The following is a 26,027-nucleotide window of genomic DNA, read 5'->3' as shown; positions in this document are numbered from 1 at the left end:
GTAAACTGAAATGTTTGAGTGCATCCCACAGCTTAGTGGGATAGAATGTATAGGTATAGTGTGTTTAGGAGGGACAGAGAGAATAAAATGGGGGAAGGAGTGTTATTGATGATAGCTGATGAACTGCAGCCAAGGAGAATTGAAGTTGTATTGCAGGATAGTGAAAAGAGCACATTTGAAGCTATTTGGTGTGAGATTGTGACTAGCAGAACTAAATATACAATTGGGTGCTGCTATAGACCAGGTGATGGAATAGATGGTGGAGATAGTATGCATAAACAAATTGATGAAATGAGTGGAAGGAGGGTAATTATTATGGGGGATTTCAACTATGGTAACATTGATTGGAAGGAGGAGAGGACACATGTAAGGAAGGAACTGGATTTTATTCAATTATTAAGGGATAACTATCTGAGACAGCATGTAATAGAAAATACTAGGGGTTTGAGAGTGCTTGACCTGGTAATAGCATCTGAGAATTTGACTGTAATGAATATGACCATGTTGCCACCTATTGGTGAGAGTGATCATAAGGTCTTGACCTGGGAGGTGGCTAAAGGTGTGGAATTTTCAATTAAGACAGGGTATATGTGGAAGTACCGTGCCATGGCATGTAAAACTGCAAGGGCTGGATGTCGATAGAGCATGGGAAGTGATCAAGGAGCATTTACAGGAAGTTATGGCTAATTGTGTACCTATGGTCCGAATAGTAAAACAAGTAGGGGTTAAATGGGTGAATAACACCATTAAGCTGGAGCTGCAAAAAAAGATACAACTGTGGAGGGAATTTAAAGAGAAAGGTGACCTGCAGACACATGAACGGCATAAAGCGCAGGCCAGAAGGGTAACGAGCGTGGTAAGAAAAGCAAAAGCAGATTATGAAAGGAAACTAGCTATGCAAGCTAAAGAGAATCCCAAACAGTTCTTTAAATATGCTGCAAGCGAAAAACAAACTGTACACGGCAGAATGATTTTAAGGAATGCCGATGGTAAGGAGGTCACTGAATCAGTCGATATAGTGGAATTACTGAGTGAGCACTTTGCAAGAGTATATCATCCAGGTGGTTAAACTGAAAGAATGAAGGAACCATTAGTTTATACGGGAATTGTGATGAATGAAGTTGAGGTGAATAGTCTATTACAGAACCTTAATGTGAATACATCTGTGGGATTGGATGGTATACTGGCATAAAGGAGGATCCAAGATTACTGTTGCAAATTACCAACCGATCTGCATATCAGGAGTCGTTGTCAAGGTCTTGGAGAAAGTAGTCAAGGGAAAAATACAGGAATGGATTGATGAAAATGAAATACTGTACGCAGGGGGACAGCATTGCTTTGTGAAGGGTAGATCATGCCTCAGTAACTTGCTCAAGTTTCATAATACAGTGACGGCTGAACTGAGTAGGGGTAATGGGTTTACAGTGATACTGCTGGACCTGGCTAAGTCCTTTGACAGGATACCACATGGAATTCTAATCCATAAACTGCAACATATGGGAATGGATATAGGGTTGATGAGATGGATAGGAGGGTAGTTTACTCAGGAGTAGAATCCAAAAAATGGCCTGTGACTAGTGCTGTGCCCGAGGGTTCTGTTCTTGGACCATTGCTGTTTAATTTGTTCATTAACGATATAGGGAAGGATCTAAGAGGAACAGTTCATTTGTTCGCTGATGATGCAAAGTTGGGTAGGGCAATAGTGAATGCAGATGTCAAAATCTTGCAGGATGATTTGGATAGATTGGAGTTCTGGGCTAAGGAGAACAGATGTCAGTTTAATGTGACAAAATGTAAGGTTATGCATTTTGGGGTGAAAAGATTAGCAGCAGTATACCACATTGGTGGAACTGTACTCCAGGAGATTGATGAGGCTAGGGACTTCGGAGTGTTGGTGGATAGGGAGATGAAGTTTAGGGGACACATTGCAAAAATGGCTAAATCAGCTCATCAAATCACTTGGTTGCTGAAAAATACTTTGACGAGCCAAGACAAGCAAGTTATTGTTCCTCTGTACCGAGCCTTGATAAGACCTCATCTCGACTACTGTGCCCAGATTTGGTCACCTAGGTTTCTTCTTGATGGGAAGGAGGTTGAGAGGATCCAGAGGTGAGTGATCAAGATGATAGCAGGTCTATGGAATGAACCTTATGAGAAGAGGTTGAAGATTTGTGGATTGCAGAAATTGGTTGATAGGCGGAAAAGGGGAGATAAGATTGAGACATTCAAATTGCTGAAGGGTTTCTATAGGATTAATTCAGAGGATATTTTTGAGATCAGGACTAGTGGTGGGAGAACTAGGGGACATCTATGGAAACTGGGCAAAAGTGTGATTAGCAAGGGTGTTAGAGCTGGGTTCTTTACTTTTAGAGTGGTAAATGAGTGGAATAAGCTGTTTTAAGGATACTTGTGACATAAGACTGATATATGCACGTAAACACAAGAAAGATATTTAATTAACCAAATATTTTGGTCTGGAAATAGCAGACCATCCTCAGTGGTATTACATGAACAGTTTTAAAAAAATACAATCTAGAATGCTAACAATAGATCGTTTTAAAAATAGAACACGGCGCGGGATGTTATATCACTAAGTATGAAACGGAATATTTTGAAGTAGAGACATGATTGAAAAAAAAAAAAAAAATTAATGAGTAATCTTGATTAGACTTTCCCAGATTTTTGATATAGATATACAGTCATTACGATTCAGGTTGGGACAATGGAGCAAGGCCTCCACACTTTCCTTGAATAGCCTCTTACATAGATCCCATTATAGGTTTGAACGTTTGTTCAAGGAAAGCATGGGGGCCTTGCTCCATTGTCCCAACCTGAATCGTAATGACTGTATATCTATATCAAAAATCTGGGAAAGTCTAATCAAGATTACTCATTAATTTTTTTTATTTTTTTATATTTTTTTAATCATGTCTCTACTTCAAAATATTTCGTTTCATACTTAGTGATATAACATCACGCGGCGTGTTCTATTTTTAACGATCTATTGTTAGTATTCTAGCTTGTATATTTTTAAAACTGTTCTTGTAATACCACTGAGGATGGTCTGCTATTTCCGAAATATTTGGTTAATTAATATCTTTCTTGTGTTTACATGTATGTATCATTCAAATGAGTGGAATAAGCTGCCAGAATGTGGAATAAGTCTGTTGTGGGTGCTATGACAGTGAATGAGTTCAAGGCAAGGTATGATAGATACTGTGAGAATGTCAAATAGTTGTGTGGACATGATGTTTAGGGCCTCCCTCGACGAGTCTAAGGACTCCCTGGAGTTGCCCATAATCATAATAATAATACATGGAATAACTGGGATGAGACTAGATATATTTCTCTAATACTAGTAGTTATTCATATGTGGGTTTCTCTAGATCAGGAGTGTCAAACACAATTGGACCGCAAGCCATTTGCCATAAAAGTGTGTCAAGTGGGCCACAAAAAAGTTTTGACTAAAAAAGCTGTACTAATTGGAATCAAAGGGAAGTGAAAGAATGAGTATAAATAAACTGGAAAATTAATAATGAAAATTTAATTTATTCAAAGTCATTACAAGACATGAAATAATTGTATAATGATTATGACAGCTCAAACAAATAAAGAATATTTTTTATTACATTAATATTTGCAATATATAACAGATCGATTACATGTAGCAGATTGATTTGTAGGAAAATTGTAGATTAGGAAGTTAGTAATGATGTAAATTTTTCGTGTAGTACTATCATATCTTGTACACCCCTTGAGAGTACATGTCAGGAATTTGATGATGATGATATATAGCATTTAAACTAAATTAAACCAAAATTAAAATATTATTTGAACAAATCAAATATTTACAGAGCCGCCTCCTATTAGTTTTGAAATTTTTTGTGTTTGTGTTGAAATAAAATACTTATTTTTTTTGGGGGGGGGGTGTCTACATTTTGGGGAATTTTTTTAATGTCAATGATAATATTTTGTGGGTAAAAATATATATACTGGCATAATACAATTACAGTAAATTTAGGTAATTTAATTGTGGTATTTATTTTTTTTCCTGACACTTGACAATATTTATTGTTAACCAGCTTACCAAAATTGGGACTCAAAGATTGAGAGCATACGATCTTCATTACGGCAGAAAGATTGAGATCAGTTAGTCTTAATCTGTGGGTTGTTTTGTTACCTTTCATACATGAGAAAAATTGTTTGCATAAAGGTGTTTCCAAAATAATATAGAATATTTGCTGCAAACTTTTTTTTATTTCCAGATATGTTTGACCTAAATAAGGGTATATTTTTGGAACACAGATGTCTTGGTATTTCTCTTTTAGAATGGAATAATTTTAAAATCAATAAGTTCTATTTGAATACAAGGACTTTTTTGGAATTAAAATAAAAAAGTCCTGTAAAAAGCAAAAAAAAACTTATTTTTGCTCCTTAAAATCTTTAATTCATCTATCAAATTCTTCTTTAATCTTTTCTAGTTGGACAGTGTTGAGAAAAGGTAATACTTTGTTTCTTATTGTTCAACTGTTCACACATAGGAAAGTAATTTAGTATATTCTCTTTTAAATGATTTTGAAACAAAACCAATTTACATCTAAAACTTGCCAGTGCATATATGTGTTATTAAGTGATCTTTCCCCTGAAGTTTGACATTTAAATCATTCAAATGTCTTGTAATATCAGCTAAGAATGCTAGATCTTGTATCCATGTCTGATCATTAAGAAATGCAACATCATGATTTTTCATTTCTAGGAACAATTTTATCTCCTCTCAAAGTTAAATAACAAGATAACCAACTAATCTCTGTGTAATAAGTAGCCCTTCAAGTTCACTCTCCAAGTCTTTAAGAAATTGTGCAAACTGGCAGTGATTGAGGCATCTGGATCGGATGAAGTTCACAGTATTTGTTACATCCTTGAGTACACTGCTTATTTCCAGTACTTTGGAGCTGCTAATGAATAATGCAGTGGAAAGCTTATAGTTTTGGAATGTCTGGATACATTTCCTTTAACTTTGCTGCAAGTCTTTTTACAAAACCTTTATTTTTTGTCTGTCATTGCTGGAGCACCATCGGTTGTCACAGCTACAAGCCTGTTCAGAGGAAGTTGGTATTTTTCCAAAATGCTCCACATGATATCAAAAATGTCTTCTCCTGTATTGTTTCCATGGATGGGAATCATTTCCAACAACTCTTCAGTAATATTCATATTGTCGTCACAAGCCTGAAGAAACAGCAACTTGAGCTACGTCATGAATATTGGAACTTTCGTCAAGTGCAATTGAAAAGCACTATGTTTGCAGATATTTCTTGCAACTGGTCACAGAGGTTATCTGCCATTTCAGTTATTCTTTTAATCACAGTATTTCTGGACAAAGAAATATCGTGGAATACTTGCACATTTTTGGGACAGACGTTTTCGCACGCTTTTATCATATACTCCTTAACCAAGGAACTGTCACTAAAAGTTTGGAATATTTCGTCAATAAATAGCTGATTTCATAACTGGCTCTCATTCACTGCTGAATAATTTTTGAAAATACTTGTTGACTTTGAAGTGAATTCTTCATACATTTAAATTTTTCTTCTCTCAGTTTGCCTTCAGAGTGTGAACATTGTTCTTTGTGAATTTTATCATAGTGCCTTTTTATATTATATTCTTTGACGACACTTATTGTTCCGTTTCAAATAATGTACACAATTTTGTCCTTTGTTTCAGTGCAGAAGTAATTCAATTCCCATTTTTCTTGGAATTTTTCCCTCCTCATCAGCAATTTTTCTTTTTCTTGTTGTCTTAGAAAGCAACATTGGGTAAATAAATATATTATTAATAGCAATTTTTATAAAAATTACTGTATTTATATAATTACTCACATTGTTAAAACTAAATTGATTGAATAAAAATGCACAAAACTAGACCAGTGCACGATACTATTGCAAACAGAAAATAATAAAAAAGGGATTCCCTCACAGCTAGATTACGTTGCTCGTGCCATTGGATCATGTTCAGTGCACTGACATGTGCTTCAGAGATCGCTGATCAACTATAGTAACCAATTATAAACTCACAGCCTGGATTCACATAGGTGTGTATATTGCACGCCACGTCGGTCATGTGAACAGCTGCTAGCCAATAGAATTCAGTTTTTTCAGAGTGCTGCCCGCAGCGTGCTATAAATTAACAATCAAAGCATAAAATATGGTTTACGATTGTTTAGAATCGGATCCAACATTGAAATTGCAATATATAAATTTTTATTATTGCAATTATGTTATAGCAGTTATGTCATCCATAACTGCTATAACATGATATAACAATTATGTCATCCATATTGTAACTATAAATGTATGGAAACAGATGAATCGATCAAATGTTTAAATCGATATTTCAGTTTTATTATAAAAAAGCAACCAGCCCCCCCCCCCCTTTTTTTTTTTTTTTTTTTTTGTATCTTTCCTTGAGGCTTCTTGGGCCAAATGCATGGCCACAAACATGGTCCTGCAGTTTGACATCCCTGCTCTAGATAGTCCAAAGGCTCATTGAGAATGGCTCATTTCTATGTCATATTATGTTTAAATATATTTTTCCTTGAACATAGTGACCAAGACATACAATATATAGTTAGCCTATTCCACATACCCTGAGAAAAGCCTATACCTCGCATTATTTTTACATCGAGGCTCAGCAGGGATAAATAAATGTGTCCTGCCATATGCTGCAGATTCTCAATTGCGTGTGTATATTGTAAGATATTCTTACCAACATGCATGTTTCTATCATATTGCCTCTCCTCTGTCTATTTCTCAAACTGTTAAAGACCAAAGTTGTGCATAGGCCAGATGATACCTTGTCTATGTACAATTTGACAGACAAGATATTGTGCTTAATTTTCACAGTTTTTTTTTTTTTTTTAATCTCTCCGTAGAATTCAGGTGATCATGTCCGAGGACAGTAGTCCAAATGTAGTCTTATCAAAGCCTTGAATGTAGAGAATACCTTCCTCATTCCTACAAGTTAGTGTTCGCTTCAACTTTGTAGTTATAAGATGCGATGACTTTGTGGCCTTTGAACTTCCACACTGCTTACATCACCTCAAGGTCTAGTTTCATTGACCACTTACAGAAAAGTGTCATTAATATAGTACTTTGTATTTCTTCAGTTCAAAATATCAGTCTTACACTTGACAACATTGAAACTCTAATTTCTTATCATTACCCATAGAACTAGTCTGTTCAAATTAGCATGCTAGGATTCTGTTTCAGCTGTGTTCTTTATCACCCTCTAGACAGGATGGGAAGCCTAGTTTTACATAGTTGCTTGTGGTGATGAATGAGAAGTGAAATTAATTTTCTGTGGCATGTAAAAATTGAGAAACTAGGGGTTAAATTAAAAATAATAATAGTACATTAACACATTGTTTGTACAAGAACACATATATTTCTTCTTATTATTATTCCTTTCCTCTTCTTTTACCTTCCGGTGTCAAGGATTTTCTATTCACTTAACCACAACCATATATCGAGGATAAGGTGGTTAGCCTTATGTCTCCTGATATGTCCTGTCTGTAGATGCATGTGTTCACAGGCCGATTTGCCTGTTCTGGGGGACGAAAAACTCGACTTTCTGGGGAATCCCACCACCTCCATATGAGACCAGCTAACTCACCTTTAGTCGAAAAAGACCAGATAAAGGTTCCCAATGTCTTGGACAGGAATCGAACCCAGCTAACACTGCTAATCTGCAGGTCTTTCCGACCAAAGGGCTTCGTCTATACTGACTGAGCTATGGAGGCTGACACCTATATTTTGAGTACTCAATTACATTGCATTATCATCAGGCACAAGTGATAAAACAAATAGATAAAATTAAAAAAAAAAATTAATAATAATACAGTAACACATTGTTTGTTCAGGTTTAATCAAATATTCAAAACTCATATCTTTTGAGTACTCAGTTACATTACAATATTTCAGCTATTTAGGCACAGTTTTTAGTGAAGATGGCAAGTTAAATTGGGAAATAGACAACAAAATAAGCAAAGCTGGTATGATGGGAGAGCCAGTTGAATAAATTTATATGGAACAAGAGAGAAATTAGCTAAAACACCAAACTAGCAGTATACAAGACAGTGTTTAAAGCAATTTTAAGTTATGGATCTGAGAGTTGGGTTACAAATAAAGCACTTGATCAAAGACTAGAAACTTAAAGATATGAAGGTTCTGAGGAAAATTAGGAGAGTGAATAGACGGCATCAAGCGTCACAGTAAAGATGGGGTGAAGGAACTTTACGTTGTTAGCATTGAAGAATGTGTGAGCACTGCTAATCTAAGATGCTATGGCCACTTAAACAGAATGAATAGGAAAAGGTTAACAAAGCAGATCTTTGGTGCCAAGATGGTATAAAAAAGTCCTAGAGGAAGATATAAATTATGTGGGTTGATTCAGTCAGAAATCATCACATTTTAGTGATTATGAAGTTTTAATTTAATTGTGATTCAATTTCTCAATTTAATTTAATTGAGAAAGAATCATCAAAATCTTTCTAAGCAACAAATACAAGTTTTTATTCAGGAAATAAAAAGTGGGGAAAAGTAGGAGTAGCTATAATATTAAACACTAAATATCAGGATAATCTTCTTGAATTGCAGGCAATATCAAATAGTGATGTAGGCTAATATTACAATCAGGACAATGAGACTTATTTATGCTTATGGTCTCACAGTAGGTTCTGCTAAGGAAGAAATGTAAGGAAGAAGAAACTAAGGCAAGTTATGAGAACTTATACCACTTTTACCATGAGTTGCTTCAGTCCTGAAAGTACTTCAGGTGCAAACTTTGTTTGCTTACACTTGGATAAAGGATAAAACCAAATATATAATTAGTAGCATAGCCAAGTGAAAAAACTTTCATAAAAAAAGGAAGAAATGGAGAAATTTTTTGAGACATTAGAGAAGGCAGCTGACACAGCGAAAAAAGAAAAGTTGGTCCTTCTTGGAAATATGAACATCAGAGTAGGAAATGAATCACCAGACAAGTGAGAATGTTTGGAGAAAATTTCAAGAAAAGAGCAAAGCTAATAATAATGGTGAGTACCTGCTAGATTTCTGCTAGGACATGGACTACTTGTTCTAAGATCATGTTCCAATATAAAAATGTGTACAAATTCACATTGAGAAAAAAAGCAAGGAATAAGAAGTCTCATTGACTGTGTTATTGTTGACAGTAATGTATTCCTGCTGGTTCAGGGTACAAGAGTATACAGAGGATTTGAAATTGGAAGTGATCACTATTTAGTCTTGAGCAGGATAAAATTGAATTTCATAAAGGTTGGTCAATTGGTAGAGCCTCTGCTACTAATGGCTTAGAAAAAGTTAAGCAAGTTTGAGCACGGTTAGTAGTTGGAAGGTGTCGATGCTGTTGGCACACTCTCCCTCGATGAGTCTTTGGACTCCCTGGAGGTGTCACATAATAATAATATTGAAAAGAAGAACATGTAAGAAAGTTTTAATGCGAATAAAAGTTGTGCAGCTCTCAGATGTGAACTGTAGACTAAAATACACAAACATTATTCAAGAAAAAAATGAAAGAGTTTGAGAACAGGAACCAAACCTTGGAGATTCAGTGGCAAGACCTGAAGAAAACATTGATTGATTCAGCCAGAGAGGCATGTGATGAAGTTGTTTGCAAGGATACAAAAATCATAACTCCATGGCGGACTCTGGAAGATAAAGAGGCAATGAAAAAAAGAAGAAAGCATATTGAAAGTTCCTGGCAAGTAAGTCAGCTTGCAATCTTGTAATTAAAACAAGCAGTGACATCATTGTGATAGAAAGCACTCAATAGGAATTCCATCTGGAATATATATATATATATATATATATATATATATCTGTACTTGAAGGAGAAAAAGCTATCACAAACCTGAAATGGGAAAGGCAGCTAGAGTAGATGATATTCAACCAGAAATTCTAAAATATCATCATCATCAAATTCCTGCCATGTACCCTCAAGGGTACATGGCAGGATATGATAGTACTACATGAAAAATTTACATCATTACTAACTTCCTATCTACAATTTTCCTCCAAATTATTCTAAAATATGAAGGTATAAAAGTTTTAGTGGCAACACTACATAAAACGGAAAGCCTGATCAGGGGTCGAGTTCCAGATGATTGTAGTAGAGCACTCATAGTACCCATCTGTTAAGAAAGAAAGAGAGAGAGAATAAAGCTGAATGTGAGAACTACTGAGTTTTCCTGGTAAGATTTATGAAAGTATTCTTGAGAAACTGCTAAGAAAAATGGTGGAGGAGAAACTTGGAGAAGAACAAGCCAGGTTTACCCAAACGGAGGTTGTCAAGATCAGATTTTCACGTTAAGGGCAAATAGTTGAGAAATCCTAGGAATATAACAGGAATCTGTATTTAAGTTTTTAGATCTGAGAACGGCATATGACAAGGTGCCAAGGGAAAGCTGTTCAAAATGCCCCAGTTATATGGTGTAAATGGGGCATTATATTAAGCGATATATAGTCTCAATTTGAGTTGTAAATCAGCAGTTAGAATTGGTGTGACTAATTTGGAGGAAAATTGTGAATAGGAGATTAATAATAATGTAAACTTAATCATGTAGTGCTGTCATAGTTACCTGAACACCTCTTGAGGATACATATCAGGAAATTGATAATAATGAATTATATTATTATAATAATATTATTATTATTATATATTATTACATCTTCATCAGGCACAAGTGAGAAAACAAATTATTTAAAAAATTATAATATTTAATGCTAAATTTGACAGTCGTTTCGACTGACAAGTTGGTTGAATATATGAACTGAATGCACATTTCAGCTCCACTTCTGAAATATGTAAAATATGTATTTCTATTTCCTGCTTGCTTGAAAAAGTAAAAGTAAGAGGACTTTATCATAACTGTATTAGAATTTTCTACTTGATCCACCAAGTGGATGGTGCTTCTGCTTTCCAACTAATAAACCACATGTTCAAAATCTCATTGTTGGCCTGGATGTTTATGAATATCTTTGTGTGATGCAATTCTTCTATCACTTAGTGTAAGACCAACTTATCCAGCTTATTATAGATCTGAAGTATCTTGAAAAAAGTTTCATGATTAGTGTCGGGAGTAGTGTTTCCAGATTCTGACCTTTAATTCATCCACGAGAAGAATATTCATTCTAAATGCTAGTCTGCAAAGCAGATAACTTACACTTTCTAACCAGTTGATTATGTGTTCAAATCCCACTGTGAGCCTGAGATGTTTTCAAATACTTCAGTATTAGAAGAATTTCATTGTTCAGCATAAGATAACCTGGTGCTTATTGCAAGCCTAAAGCAGTCGATAAAAATATTATTTTACACTTATCCCATAATAATGTTATTATTATATTAGTTAATGTGGATGAGATTTGCAAAGGGTAGGAAAAATCTGTAAATTCTGTATCACAGTTATCAGCAGTAGCCATTCCAATGTACAAATATAAGTTTTATGCTTTCTAGATTTCTGTTAAAATTACTATATATTTCAGGAAACTAGTTTCATTAAAAGATTGCATTATGCATAAGTTCAGTTTATCATGTAAATATCTCTGATGCTTTGCAGAAAGATAATTTTTATTCCGAATTTGTTATAATTTGTTTAGGATTTTGATCCATTTGCTGAAAGACGTGTGCCTCGTATTGCTGACAGAGAAGATGAATATCGTGCCCAGAGAAGGAAACTGATCATATCACCTGAAAGAATTGATCCATTTGCTGATGGTGAGTAAACGAAATTTCAGAAATTGCTGCTTTAAAATTATGAATGTAATTCATAAAAAATGCTATAAAAATTATTCTTTTTAGTATTAGTAAGATTCAACAATCCTGTGAATGTTGTTGAAATCCATAAAAATGGCTTACTAAAAATAACAGTATTTTGGAAATAATCTCAATAATTTTATAAACAACTGCATAAATATTTTCGTTCAGAATATTTATATAAGATAAATAACCCTGTGTCATCTACACCTTATGTTACCAAAATGTATAGTGACTTAAAAACACTGTAGACATGCAGATCTAAACTGTTTTCCATTTGTGGCTTGTTTTTGCTGTTAACAACTGTTACCTAAATCATCAAACAGATTTATTTATACTCTTCAGAAGCAAGTTCAAATGCTTTTCACTGTTGCTTTCTCTCTCTCTTACACACACAAACATAGACAGGCAGAAAGAAAGAAAAGATTTCTTTGTTCTTTGTGTGATGAACTTTGGTACTTTTTTAGGAGATGCAGATTAGATAGTTGGTAACCTCATTTTGAAGTGGCAATATCTGAATGAGTTATTTGAACTAGAACTTTTACCTTGATGCAGAAGTGGGATATTTTTATGCACATGTCTGCTGACATAACATTAATTTTTGATCATATTCACTCCAATGTGGGACATGCCCAGATATAATTGCACTATTAAACTAAGTATCACAGCATGTGCCACCATAGTGTAGTTGGGTACATAGTTATTAAAATTAAAATGACATAATTGCCAGAGAACTGGCTTTAAGAATATGTGAACATCACTCCTCTTGCATATTCCTTGGATCTCAACCCAAAGAAACAAAAACACCTTTGAGATATTGTGGAATATGCTGTGAGATGTATACACAGATGCACCTTTCTCCATTCAGTGACTGTTGAATGCTTTACAGGCATCTGTCATGGCAATTGTATACAGGCTATTATCTGTGCAAAAGGTGGTTAAACACAATATTAGTGAAGTGACTGAATAATGAGTGCTCACTGTACTTTCAAATTATTTGAATACTGTTTTGATACTAAATAGTTAAGATATATGTGAATCCTACTCACAAAAATTGTGAACTTAAAATGCATTTAGTACTGTAGATAGCCAATGGTAGATAATCTGGGAACCCTGGTATAAAGATCAAATATGGTACTTTTTTTCCCAAGCCACAAGGGTAGTATTTTCACACTGGAAATAAAAATCTTCCACCTAAAGACTTTCAGCTGTCAAATTCTTATTATAGCAAGGTTCAAACTCACAGCTTGTTGGTTACTGAGCAGAGATGCTGATCTCTTGGCCATAAAGGTAAGCCAAAGATCATACTCCTTTGGAAACGGCCAATGTTATTTTTGAGTACTTTGAATTCACTGAGTTAATAATTGAGGTACTGAATATGTTCTGTGTGATTGTGTTATCATATTCCCTTGGATATGAAGTGTATGAAGAGCAATGCTAATATGAATAGAAGTGGGAGGACTGTCTTATGCCTTTAAAAGGGATTAGATGGTTCTCATCTGCTATTATATTTCTTGCAGTTTGCAAGTGGAGTTTAGGGGATATTATTGGTAGTATACAGCAATACATGTTTTTTACTTTATGAGCAGCAGACAGAGTATAGCTTAGTATCAAACAGCATTGGATGGCACTGAAATATCAAATAAAAAAAAAAATTACACAGACACTCATGTAGAGTAGTTGAGAAAAACACAGCTGCTCCTGCATGTGTGTTTCCGAGTAAGTGAATACTAGTACATACTGGTGTGTCGAGTTTGTCAGTGTTAAATGCCCTAGAAAAGAAAGGCCCATCTACATTTCACTAACCATAGCAGTATTTATTAAAGTTCTCAATGTAACTGAATATAAAATCTGTTCAGAAACCTGCAGCCATCTTTTACAAAACTTGAGTTAATGACATCAACACAAATAATCATCAAAAAGTGCTTAGACTAACTGATTCCCTTAATGTACTTTGAGTAGACTGACTCATAACCAGTGGCAGCCGGTGAAAATTTCAAGTGGGGGGTGCTACATATATAAAATAAAAAAAAAAATTCATTTTTTCCTAATCAGTAACCAATTTATTAATAATTAAATTTACATGTTAAAAATTGCTTTATTAAAAATATTTCACCCTCACCAACAATAAAAGTTTAGTATCTCACAGAAATAACGAGCGCAAGCATACTATACACTGCCCAAAGAGCAGTGTCAAGTGTAAACGAATATCGGCAAGTCTACGTGCAATTGGTGTGATCTCTCATACTGCATTAGATCGCAGTGTATTTGTTTCATGTAACCCTAATTGAAAAAATATAATTATTTTCATATTTTCAACAGTTACACTCGTCATAATTCAGCCTTGTATCTATAATAAATAAATAATTATATGTGATTTTAACAAAATAAAATAAGATTTGCAAAAAATAGTTCACCCTTTCGTATCTCACAGAAATAACGTGCGCAGGCATATTATACACTGCCCAAAGAGCAGTGTCAGATTCACTAGTTATGAGAAGCGCAAACGAATATTGGCGAGTCTGGCTGCAATTGGTTGAATCTGATAATATGGACACTGCGTTAGATCGCAGTGTATTTGTTTCATAATCTAAAGCATTAATCGAACAATTCCAATTATTAACTATTCAATCAATGTCGAAATATAAGCTGTAACCTTCAACATGTTGTATTGCATTTATATAATGCTGTAAGCATTGTTATTATTTATAAACACAAACAAAATTTAAATGTTTCATTTTTTCCTTGGGGGTGTCGCAGTGCTTATGTACGGGCCGCCACTGCTCATAACCCTAATTTTTCTTATCTCCAGCACTACTGTGTAAGTGTAGTGTGTGTGTGTATATATATATGTATGTATGAATTCTAATTACTAAATACATTTTATTAGGTCGACATAATTTGGCCAATAAATTTCATTTAGTTCCATAGTCATACTAAATTTATATAAGCCATGTTCTGTCATTCACTGCAAGCAACATTTCAGCAATATATGTACCTACCTGCTTTATTAGAAAAGAACAAACATGTGAAAAATATTAAAATTTCCTTCTCTATACTAAATATCACTTTAAAAAAACAAAACAAATATCTATTAATAGTCAGCAATCCAAGCTGAGTCTAATTGTACTCAGGCTTAATTAGTCATCCTGGTATTCCATATTCTTCATAATAATAATAATAATAACTATTCATTGAGCCTTTAATCATAATATTATATTCTAGTACTTGTTTGCAAATTAGCAACAAGACTGTAGCAGTGTTTGTCATTTAATCTGTAATCCACTGTATGATTACGGAATGAGAAACCGAATAAGTACTAAGCTCATTTCTTTAGCATTAATATATTGAATGTATAATTCTGAATTATTAGTAAGCAGAATGTTATCATGAATGAATCAGTAAATTTTGTCTCTTTTACTGTGCAATTCAGTACATGTGTTCTTCTGCATATTAAATTATGGTGATACAGATTGAAGATATGATGTTGGGTTCCCTAGTCATGCCGCTGCTTGAAAAATAACTCAGACATGACTTCAAATAGTGCATCATTGTCTTCCTTTCCTAGACTACCTCATAATAAAACAGATACAATTTTCTGTTCACAAAAAGATACTTGCACAGGAAGTAGTGTAATAATGCAGACTGTGTTTATATTACCTTGCTTTGCCCCAGCTTTCTTTATTTAATATTAGAGAATGGTTGGCTACCTTAACTATTGACTGCTGTCATTTATCTATTTCTACTATATCTTATTTCCCATGCTCTATTGTCTAACAAATTTATTTGTTTTACGACTGTGCCAGTTAGACTATACATTGAGTGTGAGATTATAAGATCTTAAATCAAAGACAAAGAAGATATTGTTTATCTTCTCTGCTTATATTATTCTTACTTTAAACTAGCCTTTGCTTAATTATAAATCCCATAGACTTCTATCTTATACAGGTTTTGAATTTTTTAGGATAGTGCATTGACAGAATCAGTCCAATGTGTTGTTTACAAACCATTTAAGTTAAACAGAAATATGTACAGAATGAGTTACATTCACATATATATACACATAATGTCATTACAATTTTTTTGCTAGTCTCAATTCTTTCTAATCTAACCTTAGTTCTAAGCTAATTCACAATCTAGCATATAACTGAATATAAGATATACATTCTTGTTCAGTATTACAACTACTTACAATTCTTGTTCAGCAGACAGCCTTTCACATTAACCTTTTTTTGTTCACATGTAATTCTTCTTCTTGTCTGTCTTTCCGCTTCCTGACATGTTCCTGTTTTTCCACTAAAATTCTTCCTTGTCGGGGTTGTTGACTATGCCTTGCCTTATAGAACCCTTAACATGGTGGCGATGTACAGCTCCTTTCCTTCAAAATGAACAACAAAATATTTCTTGCATGGCAATGTACCCAGGTAGAACACTCGGAACCCTCATACTTCTTTTTAGATTTCCAACAGTGATTCCAGCGTGACGGTGGGCTCAGGTAAGAGAAGGCTTAGAAAATCCTTAGACAAAATTCCTTCGCAACAAATTGCCTTATATAGACTCGGACCTCCGTTGTGCGCGTGCACGTCTCTCAAAATTGGTCATGTATTTACCTTTGGACATACTGATGTCATTCTTCGCGTGTCTTTGGAATTCTCTATCCACAACAACTATGGTCATGTATTGACCTTTGGACATGACTTCATTCGTCGCGTGTCTTTGGAAATTTCCATCTATAGCAATTCTCAGAATTCTTCACTAATTTTAGCATTAGATTTACTGATTAACATTACTTAATAACTTTACATGATGACGTAATGCACCACATTATTTTAACAAAGGCTCAATACAATATTATTACAGAAAAGATTATTTCAATCAAAATATTAACATTACTCTGAGTACATTCTTCTAAACAAAACACATGTAAAAATGTAACATGATGAGTTACGAAGTCACATATCATGAGAGATTTTGCATTAGATTTTCCTCATCCTGTTATCATCCATGTCAGAAATATGATGAAAAACAAGATTCCAAGTTTGTCCACCTTCCTTTCAAATATTTTCATCAGTTATAAAGAAAATAAATTTATATTTAAGCTATATTTTAGGTACTCAAAAAGAATTTTTTATATGTGAATTCCACCCATAAAAGGCTGTAAACCTATAATACATTAATGTTAGTACCATTGAGTGGGACAATTTTTAAATCTGGAATCCTGCTCTAGAGACCAAACACAAAACTTTTTTTTTTTTTTTTTTTCAGACTTCAAGTTTCTATTAATCTGTTGGTTACGTTCTGCCTAGTATGCAAACAGACTTCCTCCTTATATTCCCCAAAGGATAATTGTGTTCTATTAGCCCAGCATTTCTTAACCAGTGGTATACAGAAAAAGATTTGGTGGTATGTGAATAACGGCAGCTACATTTTTTAAATTTATGAAATTGAAATAAATTAAAATCCCCCCCCGCAATCTACAAAGATGAATATTTGTTTTACCAATCTTTTTTTCAGTCTTGCAGGAGTTGACAAATCACTGTTGACTTTCAACTATTTGTTCAACCTCTGAGCAGATAGCTATATGTATTGAATAAATGATATAAACTCTGTTTTGTGCAGCTGCACATATAATTTCATGCCATGTCAGTATTTCTTTTCATTTAGCTTCTAATTTCTGTCACTACATTATTACATTTACATTTTCTGAAAATTTAATTACAAGATTTTTTACAACAAATCTTCTCAGAATTGGAGATGATGAAATTGTTAGCTGTAGTTGTACTGAAATTTTTCAGTTTTAGTTTTGGTGGTACGAGTATTTAAAAAAAAAATGCTTGAGAACCATTGTATTAGTCCATTCACTATTTTTTTTCATATAGTGAGACAGAGAGGTTGGCAAGCATCTGTATAGAGCAGGGCTGTTCACGAAGATTATATATCACGAGTCTCTTATAAGTCTCTTCTTGCTCATCATGCAGTTTTTTCCATTCATGGAGCTCACTGAAACAAAACCAGAGCTCCTTCACAGGAGCTGATTCTTGTTAGATAGACTATTAGGAATACTGTGTGAATTGCTTCACCACAGACCTAAGCTGAATAGTAAGGACTGTCAAACTATCTTGAGTTTGGGAATTAATTTGTTGAATTTCTCTTGTCATTGCAGGGTTCATATATGTATATCATTATGCCTACCTAGTATCCATTGGACCATTGTAAACTTTGTTTTGCCTGTGACTACATGCTACCTACATTGTTGTTGTTTAATTCAGTGTTGGTCATTTTTGCTTCATTCAATTGCTTACTGTTTTTCACTGATAGTGGCCATAACGCTTGACCAAAATTTTATTGTAGATAAAAAAAATTAAAAAAAATCATAGATTATTTCATTTTTAAATTTTGATGAACTTGTACTTTCTCACTCTTAAAACATATTTTCCAAAGTGGGAAACAAAACACTACTTTGAATCTTGTTTAGGGTTGCAGTTATGCTTATAAGTGTTTTTCAAGTGAATGTGCATTAGTTGGTCTCAGTCACAGGTGAAAAGTTTTTTTGTCCCCCCCCCAGAAGATCAGATATTTAGTAATTCTGCATAGAATTGACAGAAGAAAAAATTTTTGAGTGGAAAAGGATATCAAGTTTTTTGGACACAGAAATTGAATCTTGTTTGAAGAACTGTGTATTATCAAGGCGAAGAATTATCAAGGTTGGTTTCTTCTTTCATGTGAGAAAAAAGATAGGATTATTGAGTTATAGAAATGTATAAACTCAGTATCACTAGCTCTCATTTAAATCTTCATTTCATTTTTCTCATGCAATCAATATTATTTATGCCTCTTTTGATCAGCATTTCATTTAAGTAAAACTTTGTTCATTTCATGTGTACACTCATGAACATCACCATAGCAATGTTGCTGTAAGTTGGAATGAGTTAGTGTCATTACTTCTCTCAGTCATGTCAGCTATGACATTAGTCATTTTATGGCATTCAGAGAGAGAGAGATGCTAGTCAAAAACTTGCACAGAGGAATAAAAAAGAATGGAATTGCATTAAGGTTTTTTCCTTTTGAAGATGTTTATATGTTGGTGCACGTTTGATATTAATTTGAATTTCAGTCTTTTGTTCAGCTTCCATTGTTGAAGATATATGATGATAATTTGCAGACTAGAAAAATTTATGTTAGCAAATTTTTCTCTGCCATAACTAGCTAAAAAAAATTTTTTTTTATAGGCTGCTTTAAAACTCTCATGTTGATTTGTCAGTTACATAACATGAAGGCATCTGTTATACTGTATGGTATTGTTGTTTTATTTGAGAATACTTCCAGATATGATGATCTTTAATGTTTTAAATACATAGTGAAACTACTGGGAGAAATTTTATGGGGGTGTCTTTGATATTGCTGTATTACCCACATAATTGGTTTTCGCATACACACGTCAAAGCTCACATTTTACGAACAGATTATTTTGCTGTGTGTGTGTGTGTGTGTGTGTGTGTGTGTGTGTGTGTGTGTGTGTGTGTGTGTGCGCGTGCGTGCGTGCGTGTTTCTAATGGAATACAGCTGATATCTATTAAGAGCTTCTCTTCCCTGATCAGACAATTACAGAATATATCTACTTGGCATTACTATACTGGCTCTGAATAGGATGTTCCAAAAACAGCTTGTTCTAGTTAACAGTATAGACATTTCTTCCTTCAAGGTAATGCGAAGGCTCACATGGTATGAGTGTTCAACATCCATCTCTACAATATTGATTGTGAAATTTTATACTAACCTTCATATTTCCTAGACATCTCATAATTTTGCCAATTTTGAAACAGCAGAAGCAAAAGAATCATTCAATTCTGATTGATTATTTTGTTACTGTTTCACTTCTAAAAAGCTTATTTATGGGAATGTTGTAAATTGGCTGTGAAATATGTTTATTTTTCTAAATTTTTTCTTTTAATTTGTACCTTAAAATACAGCACAAACTTTGGTCACTTGATACATGATAGCTGAAATGTAAAAAGACCTAATTTTTTTCTGATTTGCATAGCTTTGAAACACATAGAACCAAAATCATCAGACAGTAACAGGTGGAAAAATGGAACTGATGACAGTACAGATACCAAGTCATGTAGTTTTGCAATATGTTATCTATATTGCAAAACTATTGAGTGCATCTGCACTTGGCTTGGCAGATGCACTCGCCTGTGGTGAGTAGATTTTGCCAGCTGGCAAGTAGCTGCAGACTGAACAAAACAGAATATTTCTATTTAATAAAATAATAACTTTCTAATCAAATTTTTTTAAAGAAAAAATAGATGCAGCATCATTAATCACTATGGAACGCCTGTTAATTTATTAAGAAATATTAAAAAAAAAAAGCATGGGAAGAAAGGGGTCTTACACAGGTATATTTTTTCCATGGTGAATTAGGCTTGCATAATTCATTAATCCCTTTCTATGATCTTACTTTAATCTTGTCTCCTGATTGTTTCTTAAATAAAACTGATCTTTCAAGCCTTAGTATGCTTAAAGTTTGGTACAAAGTCAAGCTTTCTTCTTTCATAATACTCATTGTCTTATGAATTGAAGTAAATAGTCTTCCAGTTTGAAATAAAGCTTTTTTTTTTTGTTTTTCATATCATCCCCATATGCATAAAAGTATTTATTCTAAGACTGAATTGATACCAGAAATTCATATAAAACATGTGGATTCTTTTTACATCCTTGTCAGTCGGTCTTTTGTACATAACTGATAATTGCTGTAGCATTCCTCTGGAGTTGAAATTAGAGTCCCTGTTTGTCCATCTTCATATATGCATGTATCAGATATTCTAAGTAATTGCATAATCAAAATTATAACATATAACAGTTGTTAATCAAAATTTTCCGCCTTTTCAATTTCACTGAATGTTAATATATATTAATATAAATGAAATACAAAGAATTGTATATTCTTAATTTATGTGTGTGTGCACGCGCATGCATGTATGCATATATTGAGCCACTTTAGCAAATATTTTTTAAATGTTTTCTTTATACAATTTCATTATCTTGCTATTTAAGTCACACCTTATGTACATCCTTGTGGAATGCATGCCTTCATAAGAACACTTTTGACTGGAATTATTGAGATTATTCTGACCAATAAAACGATGCTAATTTACTAGTTTGGATGAAACCACAGGATTTTTGAATAGAGTATGTGATTTGGTATGAAAGATATGTGTGAATGGTTATGCATGTATGTTGTAGGTTATGAATCATTTTATTTTTTTTTAATATATATATATATATATATATATATATATATATATATTAAAAATGGCTTCCATTTGGGGGAAAAACTTTTCCTGTTAGCTAGGTATCAGTTTAAGGTTTATAAATTCATACTCTTAAAAGTCCACAAATTGGGAAATTTACAAATTAATTCATTAGTTAGACATAAATTACAGCTTCCCATGAAATATTGTCTTTGGACATATTTCACAACTCATTGCAAAATAAAATAATACTTTTCTATTTCAGAAGTGTATTTTAAATCATTGTCACTTTCACCTATAATTATTCTTTTGTACTCAAGAAATGAAAGGGAAATGTGAGTTTCGAGTCTTAAAATATTTCAGAAAAGACATTAAAATATTTCTGATAATGATGTAAACTGATATTAATGATATTAAACCACTCTGTTTAATGGAGTTTAATGAAATTTAGTGTTTAGGATCTATTAAAATTTGTTGAATCTGTTCGATGGCACTATCTGGGAGTAAATGCAGGTTCCTGAGGCTTTCATGGAAGGAGTGTGTGAGCAGTCATCAGTGATATGATTTGCAGTCTGTACAGCATCACACACACACACAAAGGGTTGACTGTGGAATTCTCCACAGATATAATAGGTGGGAACAGTGGCCTTGTTCGGTCCTAAATCTGTTTAGCTGTACCCAAAGGTGTCAAGATAGACTGAGTTCTGAAGGGTTGATAGTTGTATCTGTAATCAGGTATTTGTTTATATTTCATTTCAGAGTCATCTCCACCAGTCCTTGGGACCATCATCTGGTACTTCCACTAGTCATATGGGAGATCTGGAGGTGGAGAGATATCTTGATGTATATGAAAGTACACATTGTTTGTGATTTTCTTTATTTCTTTGATTGTAGCTTCTGTTCTGAAGCATGGAGGAGTAATGTGGGAAAGAACAGGTAACCATGGGAGAGGAGTAGATCTTAAGATACAAGAGATGGTTCTCATTGTTACGTTAAATTATGTGTCCATAAGGGTCATATGGTGACTTCAGCTTCAACCTAGAGACCAATACTCTGCTACAGTCAGAGCTGCTGTTCTAAGAGTCGAGGCATTACAACTCCAAGTTGTACCTTTAAGCTTGTTTATGATGCTGTTCCTGGTAGATAACTTTAACTTCGTTTTTTCCAAATGTTTTCAGTAATGTAGACTACATGTGACACCAAGGTAACAAGGGTTACCTTGGTGTCACATGTAGTCGTCTACATTACTTTCATGGATTAGAGTTCTGTTGCAGAAGTTTAGTTTTAGTTTTCTATGAACCTCGTTATTTAGGTGGAAGCAGAAACAACAGTTTTGCTGGGATTAGGCGATATTCCCCAGCTTTCAAAGTAATTTTGTAAAAAAAAAAAAAAAAAAAAAAAAAAAAAAGTAATTTTGTAGTGAGATTAAATCTTTGCTCAGTGTTTCCTCAAGGCCTTGGAAGGTACTGTCTTGTGTGGTGATAGCTATGTCATCAACATAGATAAACTTTCATCTAGTTGTTGAGAGATATCACTTGTGTACAGGTTGAATAAAGCTGGAGTGAGGACAGATCCTTGTGAAAATCCATCCTTCAGGATAAATGTTCTGCTTCTTTGTTAATTTAGATGAATCTTTATTTTCCTATTGTTCTAGCAATTTTAGAGTCTTTTGGCAACTTTATATAGTAAACCTTTCTTCCATGTGGTGTCATAAGCTGATGTTACATCTATATATATGTTACGGCAGTACCTGTTTTTAAATTTGGTGTACAACTTCTGTATGGGTTGGGAGAGCTAGGACCTGGTTGCAGCAGCTTCTACTACCAGGTAAAAACCCAACCTGTTCGCTTGGTAAGATGGCTTTTAATTTTTGAGAAATCCTAGAAGGATAATCCTTTCAAAATGTTTGGAAGGAGTGCAGAGTAATGCTATAGGGTGGTGGTTATTAGGATCAGTTGGGTTTTGGCAATCTTTGATTCATGCCAAGATTTGGGAGCCTTTCGTCATTTATTATTGATGGCCAGGATTTACTCTTGGGCCAGGGTAAGTAAGCAAGTCTGAAAGAATGCCAGGATCTTTACCTGTTTTAGCTAGTTTGAGTGCTGCATCAATTTCGTCTGGAGTTACTGGATCAGAGTTTGCTGGACATCATAAGAAAACTTTTTTGTAACGACAATCTCTTTTTTTTTTGGTATCTGTGGGAATTTGGGGTTTAGCTTTTTGTACTAACATTTTTGCGATACTGTTAGTTTACTTTTCCTTTAGTTCTGTTTGGAGTCCTGACACCTTTCAGTTGACAGAGAAGTGACCTAGCCTTTCAACTTGACATGATAAACTTGAGGTTCTTCCTTTCTTTATGCCAGTGAGCTTTTGTACCATCATCCAATGACCTTAAAAGGGCATAAGCAGTATCTGGATAGTTCTGTTGTTCATATCCTGCCAGAAGAATACCACTTTCAGTTGACCAGCATGGTATGTAGATTTTTCTGAATCCTCTCGGGATGCATTTCTTGTCAGATGCTATGAAAAGTTTAGTGAATCTTCCATAGTCATCAACTGTAGGTTGAATTATGTTGATGGTTTTTTCAATGAATTCAGTAAATTTTGACCAGTTGGCTTTCTTGAAATTGCATGGTATTGGGAAGCTGTTTATTCTGGGGATAAAAAAAGTCATTCGGTAATTAGGCAATGTCTTATGCTGGCTGTGGGGAAAAGGAGGCAGTATTTGATAGGTTGAGGAGAGAGAGAGAGAGAGTTCCTTCCATATACCTGGTGGTAAAGGGATTGTCTTTGATCTCCATCTTTCAGATTTAAAGATTCTGGGTAGTGTGCTGTCATAGAGGAGGTAGGGCTGTTTGCTTATATCAAGTCTGTCAATTGTAGACATGGATTGTCGTCATTATTCTTCAAGTTGAAATCTGCAAGGATTATGCTAGGTTTGGCTGACTGAGGAAGTGCAGGGCTTGCTAGTCAAGTAGAGGAGGCTTATATACATTGTAGATTGAGAAGTTGTCTAACTGGATGAAAAAGGCAGGATTCATATGCAGGTATTTCCAAAATAGAGGGCATTGTCAGATCTATGGAGACCCAGAAATTTTATCCTGCTCAAAAAAAAAAAGATGATTGCTTCCTATTTCAACTCCCTTACATATTCTTGTATCCTTGACCTGAGGAAAGAAATGTCAATCAGAATAATGAAAGTTTGTATTTTATACGAATTCGTGCACATCTTTATTTCAGAATATGGTGTTAGTTGTAATTTATGCCTTATCACAAATCTAGTCTACACACACACACACACACACACACATATATTGAGAGAGAATTCTTAACTAAAGAAAATGAATAGGTGCCTATAATGAATTGATCTAGGCATGTAAAAGACAAGTAAATGAGATAAAAAGTCAGACCAAGAAATGGAAGATTTATTCTCCAAAAGCATGCTTAGGGATCAAAGCTGTATAACTGAGAGGAGACCTCCACATAGCCTTTAAAGGAATGCGGAGAACCGACCAGAGCTTCTGACCTAATGTCCAATCCTCACCTTCTCGTGGTGCACCCTGTTGAGTATCTACTTTGATACTGAACGAACGAGGATGGGCTGGCAATTTGGGATTTAGCCGACCAAATTGTATTCTTATTGGTTAAACCAAAATAATAAAAAAAAATGATGGTACAACATGACAAAATTTCATGCCGGCTGGGGCGTCGCCCGGTTAAACAAGGCCCCCGTTGTTTTCGCCAGGGAACCAGGGCGAACAGCGAAAAGTCAGCTACTGGAACAAATCTGAAAACAAACCCCAACTCAACATCACCAGAGTTAAAGATCGGCACTTTCAACATAAGAAGCCTGAATGGCAAAGAAATGGAGCAAGCTGAGGAATTAGATAAGTACCAGATCGACATAATAGGGGTGATTGAAACAAAAAAAACCAGAACTGGTGAGATCTTTCTGAGCAATAAATACAAAATGTTATATTCAGGCAATGACAATGAAGGAAAAGGAGGAGTAGCCATAGTATTCAACACAAAATACGAGGCTAATCTTCTTGAATGGCAGTCAGTCTCAAGTAGAGTCATGTGGGCAAATATGAGAATGGGGAACTGGACAATGAGACTTATTTGTGCCTATGGTCCCACAGAAGGTTCTACTAAGGTAGAAGTGGAGGAATTTTTTGACGCTTTAGAAAAAGCAACTGGCACAATGAAAAAAGAAAAGTTGGTCCTTGTTGGGGATCTAAATAGCAAAGTAGGAAATGATTGTGAGAGGCAAAAATATTTTGGGAAAATATGGAGAAAAGAGCAAAGCTAATAATAATGGCAAATACTGTTGGATTTTTGCTCAGGACATGGACTGGTTATTACTAACACCATGTTCCAACATAAAAATGTGCACAAATTCACATGGAGAGAAGAGGCTAGGAATAAGAAAAGTCTCATTGACTATGTTATTGTTGATAGTGATGTTTTCTCCCTGGTGCAGGACACCAGAGTGTACAGAGGATTTGAAATTGGAAGTGATCACTATTTAGTCTTGAGCAGGATAAAATTGAATTTCATATTGAAAAGAATAACATGTAAGAAAGTTTTAAAGTGAATAAAAGTTGAGCAGCTCTCAGATGTGAACTGTAGACTAAAATACAGAAAGATTATTGAAAAGAAAATGAAAGAGTGTGAGAATAGGAATCAAACCTTGGAGATTCAGTGGCAAACTCTGAAGAAAACATTGATTGATTCTGCCAGAGAGGCATGTGGTGAGGTTGTGTGCAAGGATAAAAAAATCAGAACTCCCTGGTGGACACAGGAAGTTAAAGAGGCAGTGAAAGAAAAGAAGAAAGCATATCAAAAGTGGCAAATAAGTCAGCTTTTACTCTTACAGAATACAGAGACAAATATAAGAAAGCTAAACAGTGTGTAAAACTAGCTAAACAAAAGTCATGGGAGGAC

At 34.3% G+C, this 26,027-nt stretch overlaps 1 protein-coding gene across 1 annotated transcript in view; it reads left to right on the top strand.

Moving 5' to 3' along the window:
• The window catches only part of Sf3b1 (splicing factor 3b subunit 1), a 329,390-nt gene that overhangs the window by 52,620 nt on the left and 250,743 nt on the right, over nucleotides 1-26,027 (top strand). Inside the window, exon 4 of the mRNA XM_090402705.1 lies at nucleotides 11,670-11,787. Coding sequence (XP_090258831.1) covers nucleotides 11,670-11,787 — 118 coding nt within the window. The remainder of the gene's footprint in view (nucleotides 1-11,669; nucleotides 11,788-26,027) is intronic.

This window comes from Typopeltis vanoorti, chromosome 13 (genome assembly GCF_054136105.1).
Source record: "Typopeltis vanoorti isolate ZY-2024b chromosome 13, IOZ_Tvanoo_1.0, whole genome shotgun sequence".
Classification (NCBI taxonomy): Eukaryota; Metazoa; Arthropoda; class Arachnida; order Uropygi; family Thelyphonidae; genus Typopeltis; species Typopeltis vanoorti.
The sequence above is the reverse complement of the archived record's forward strand: the minus strand, read 5'-3'. Positions and strand labels throughout refer to the sequence as shown.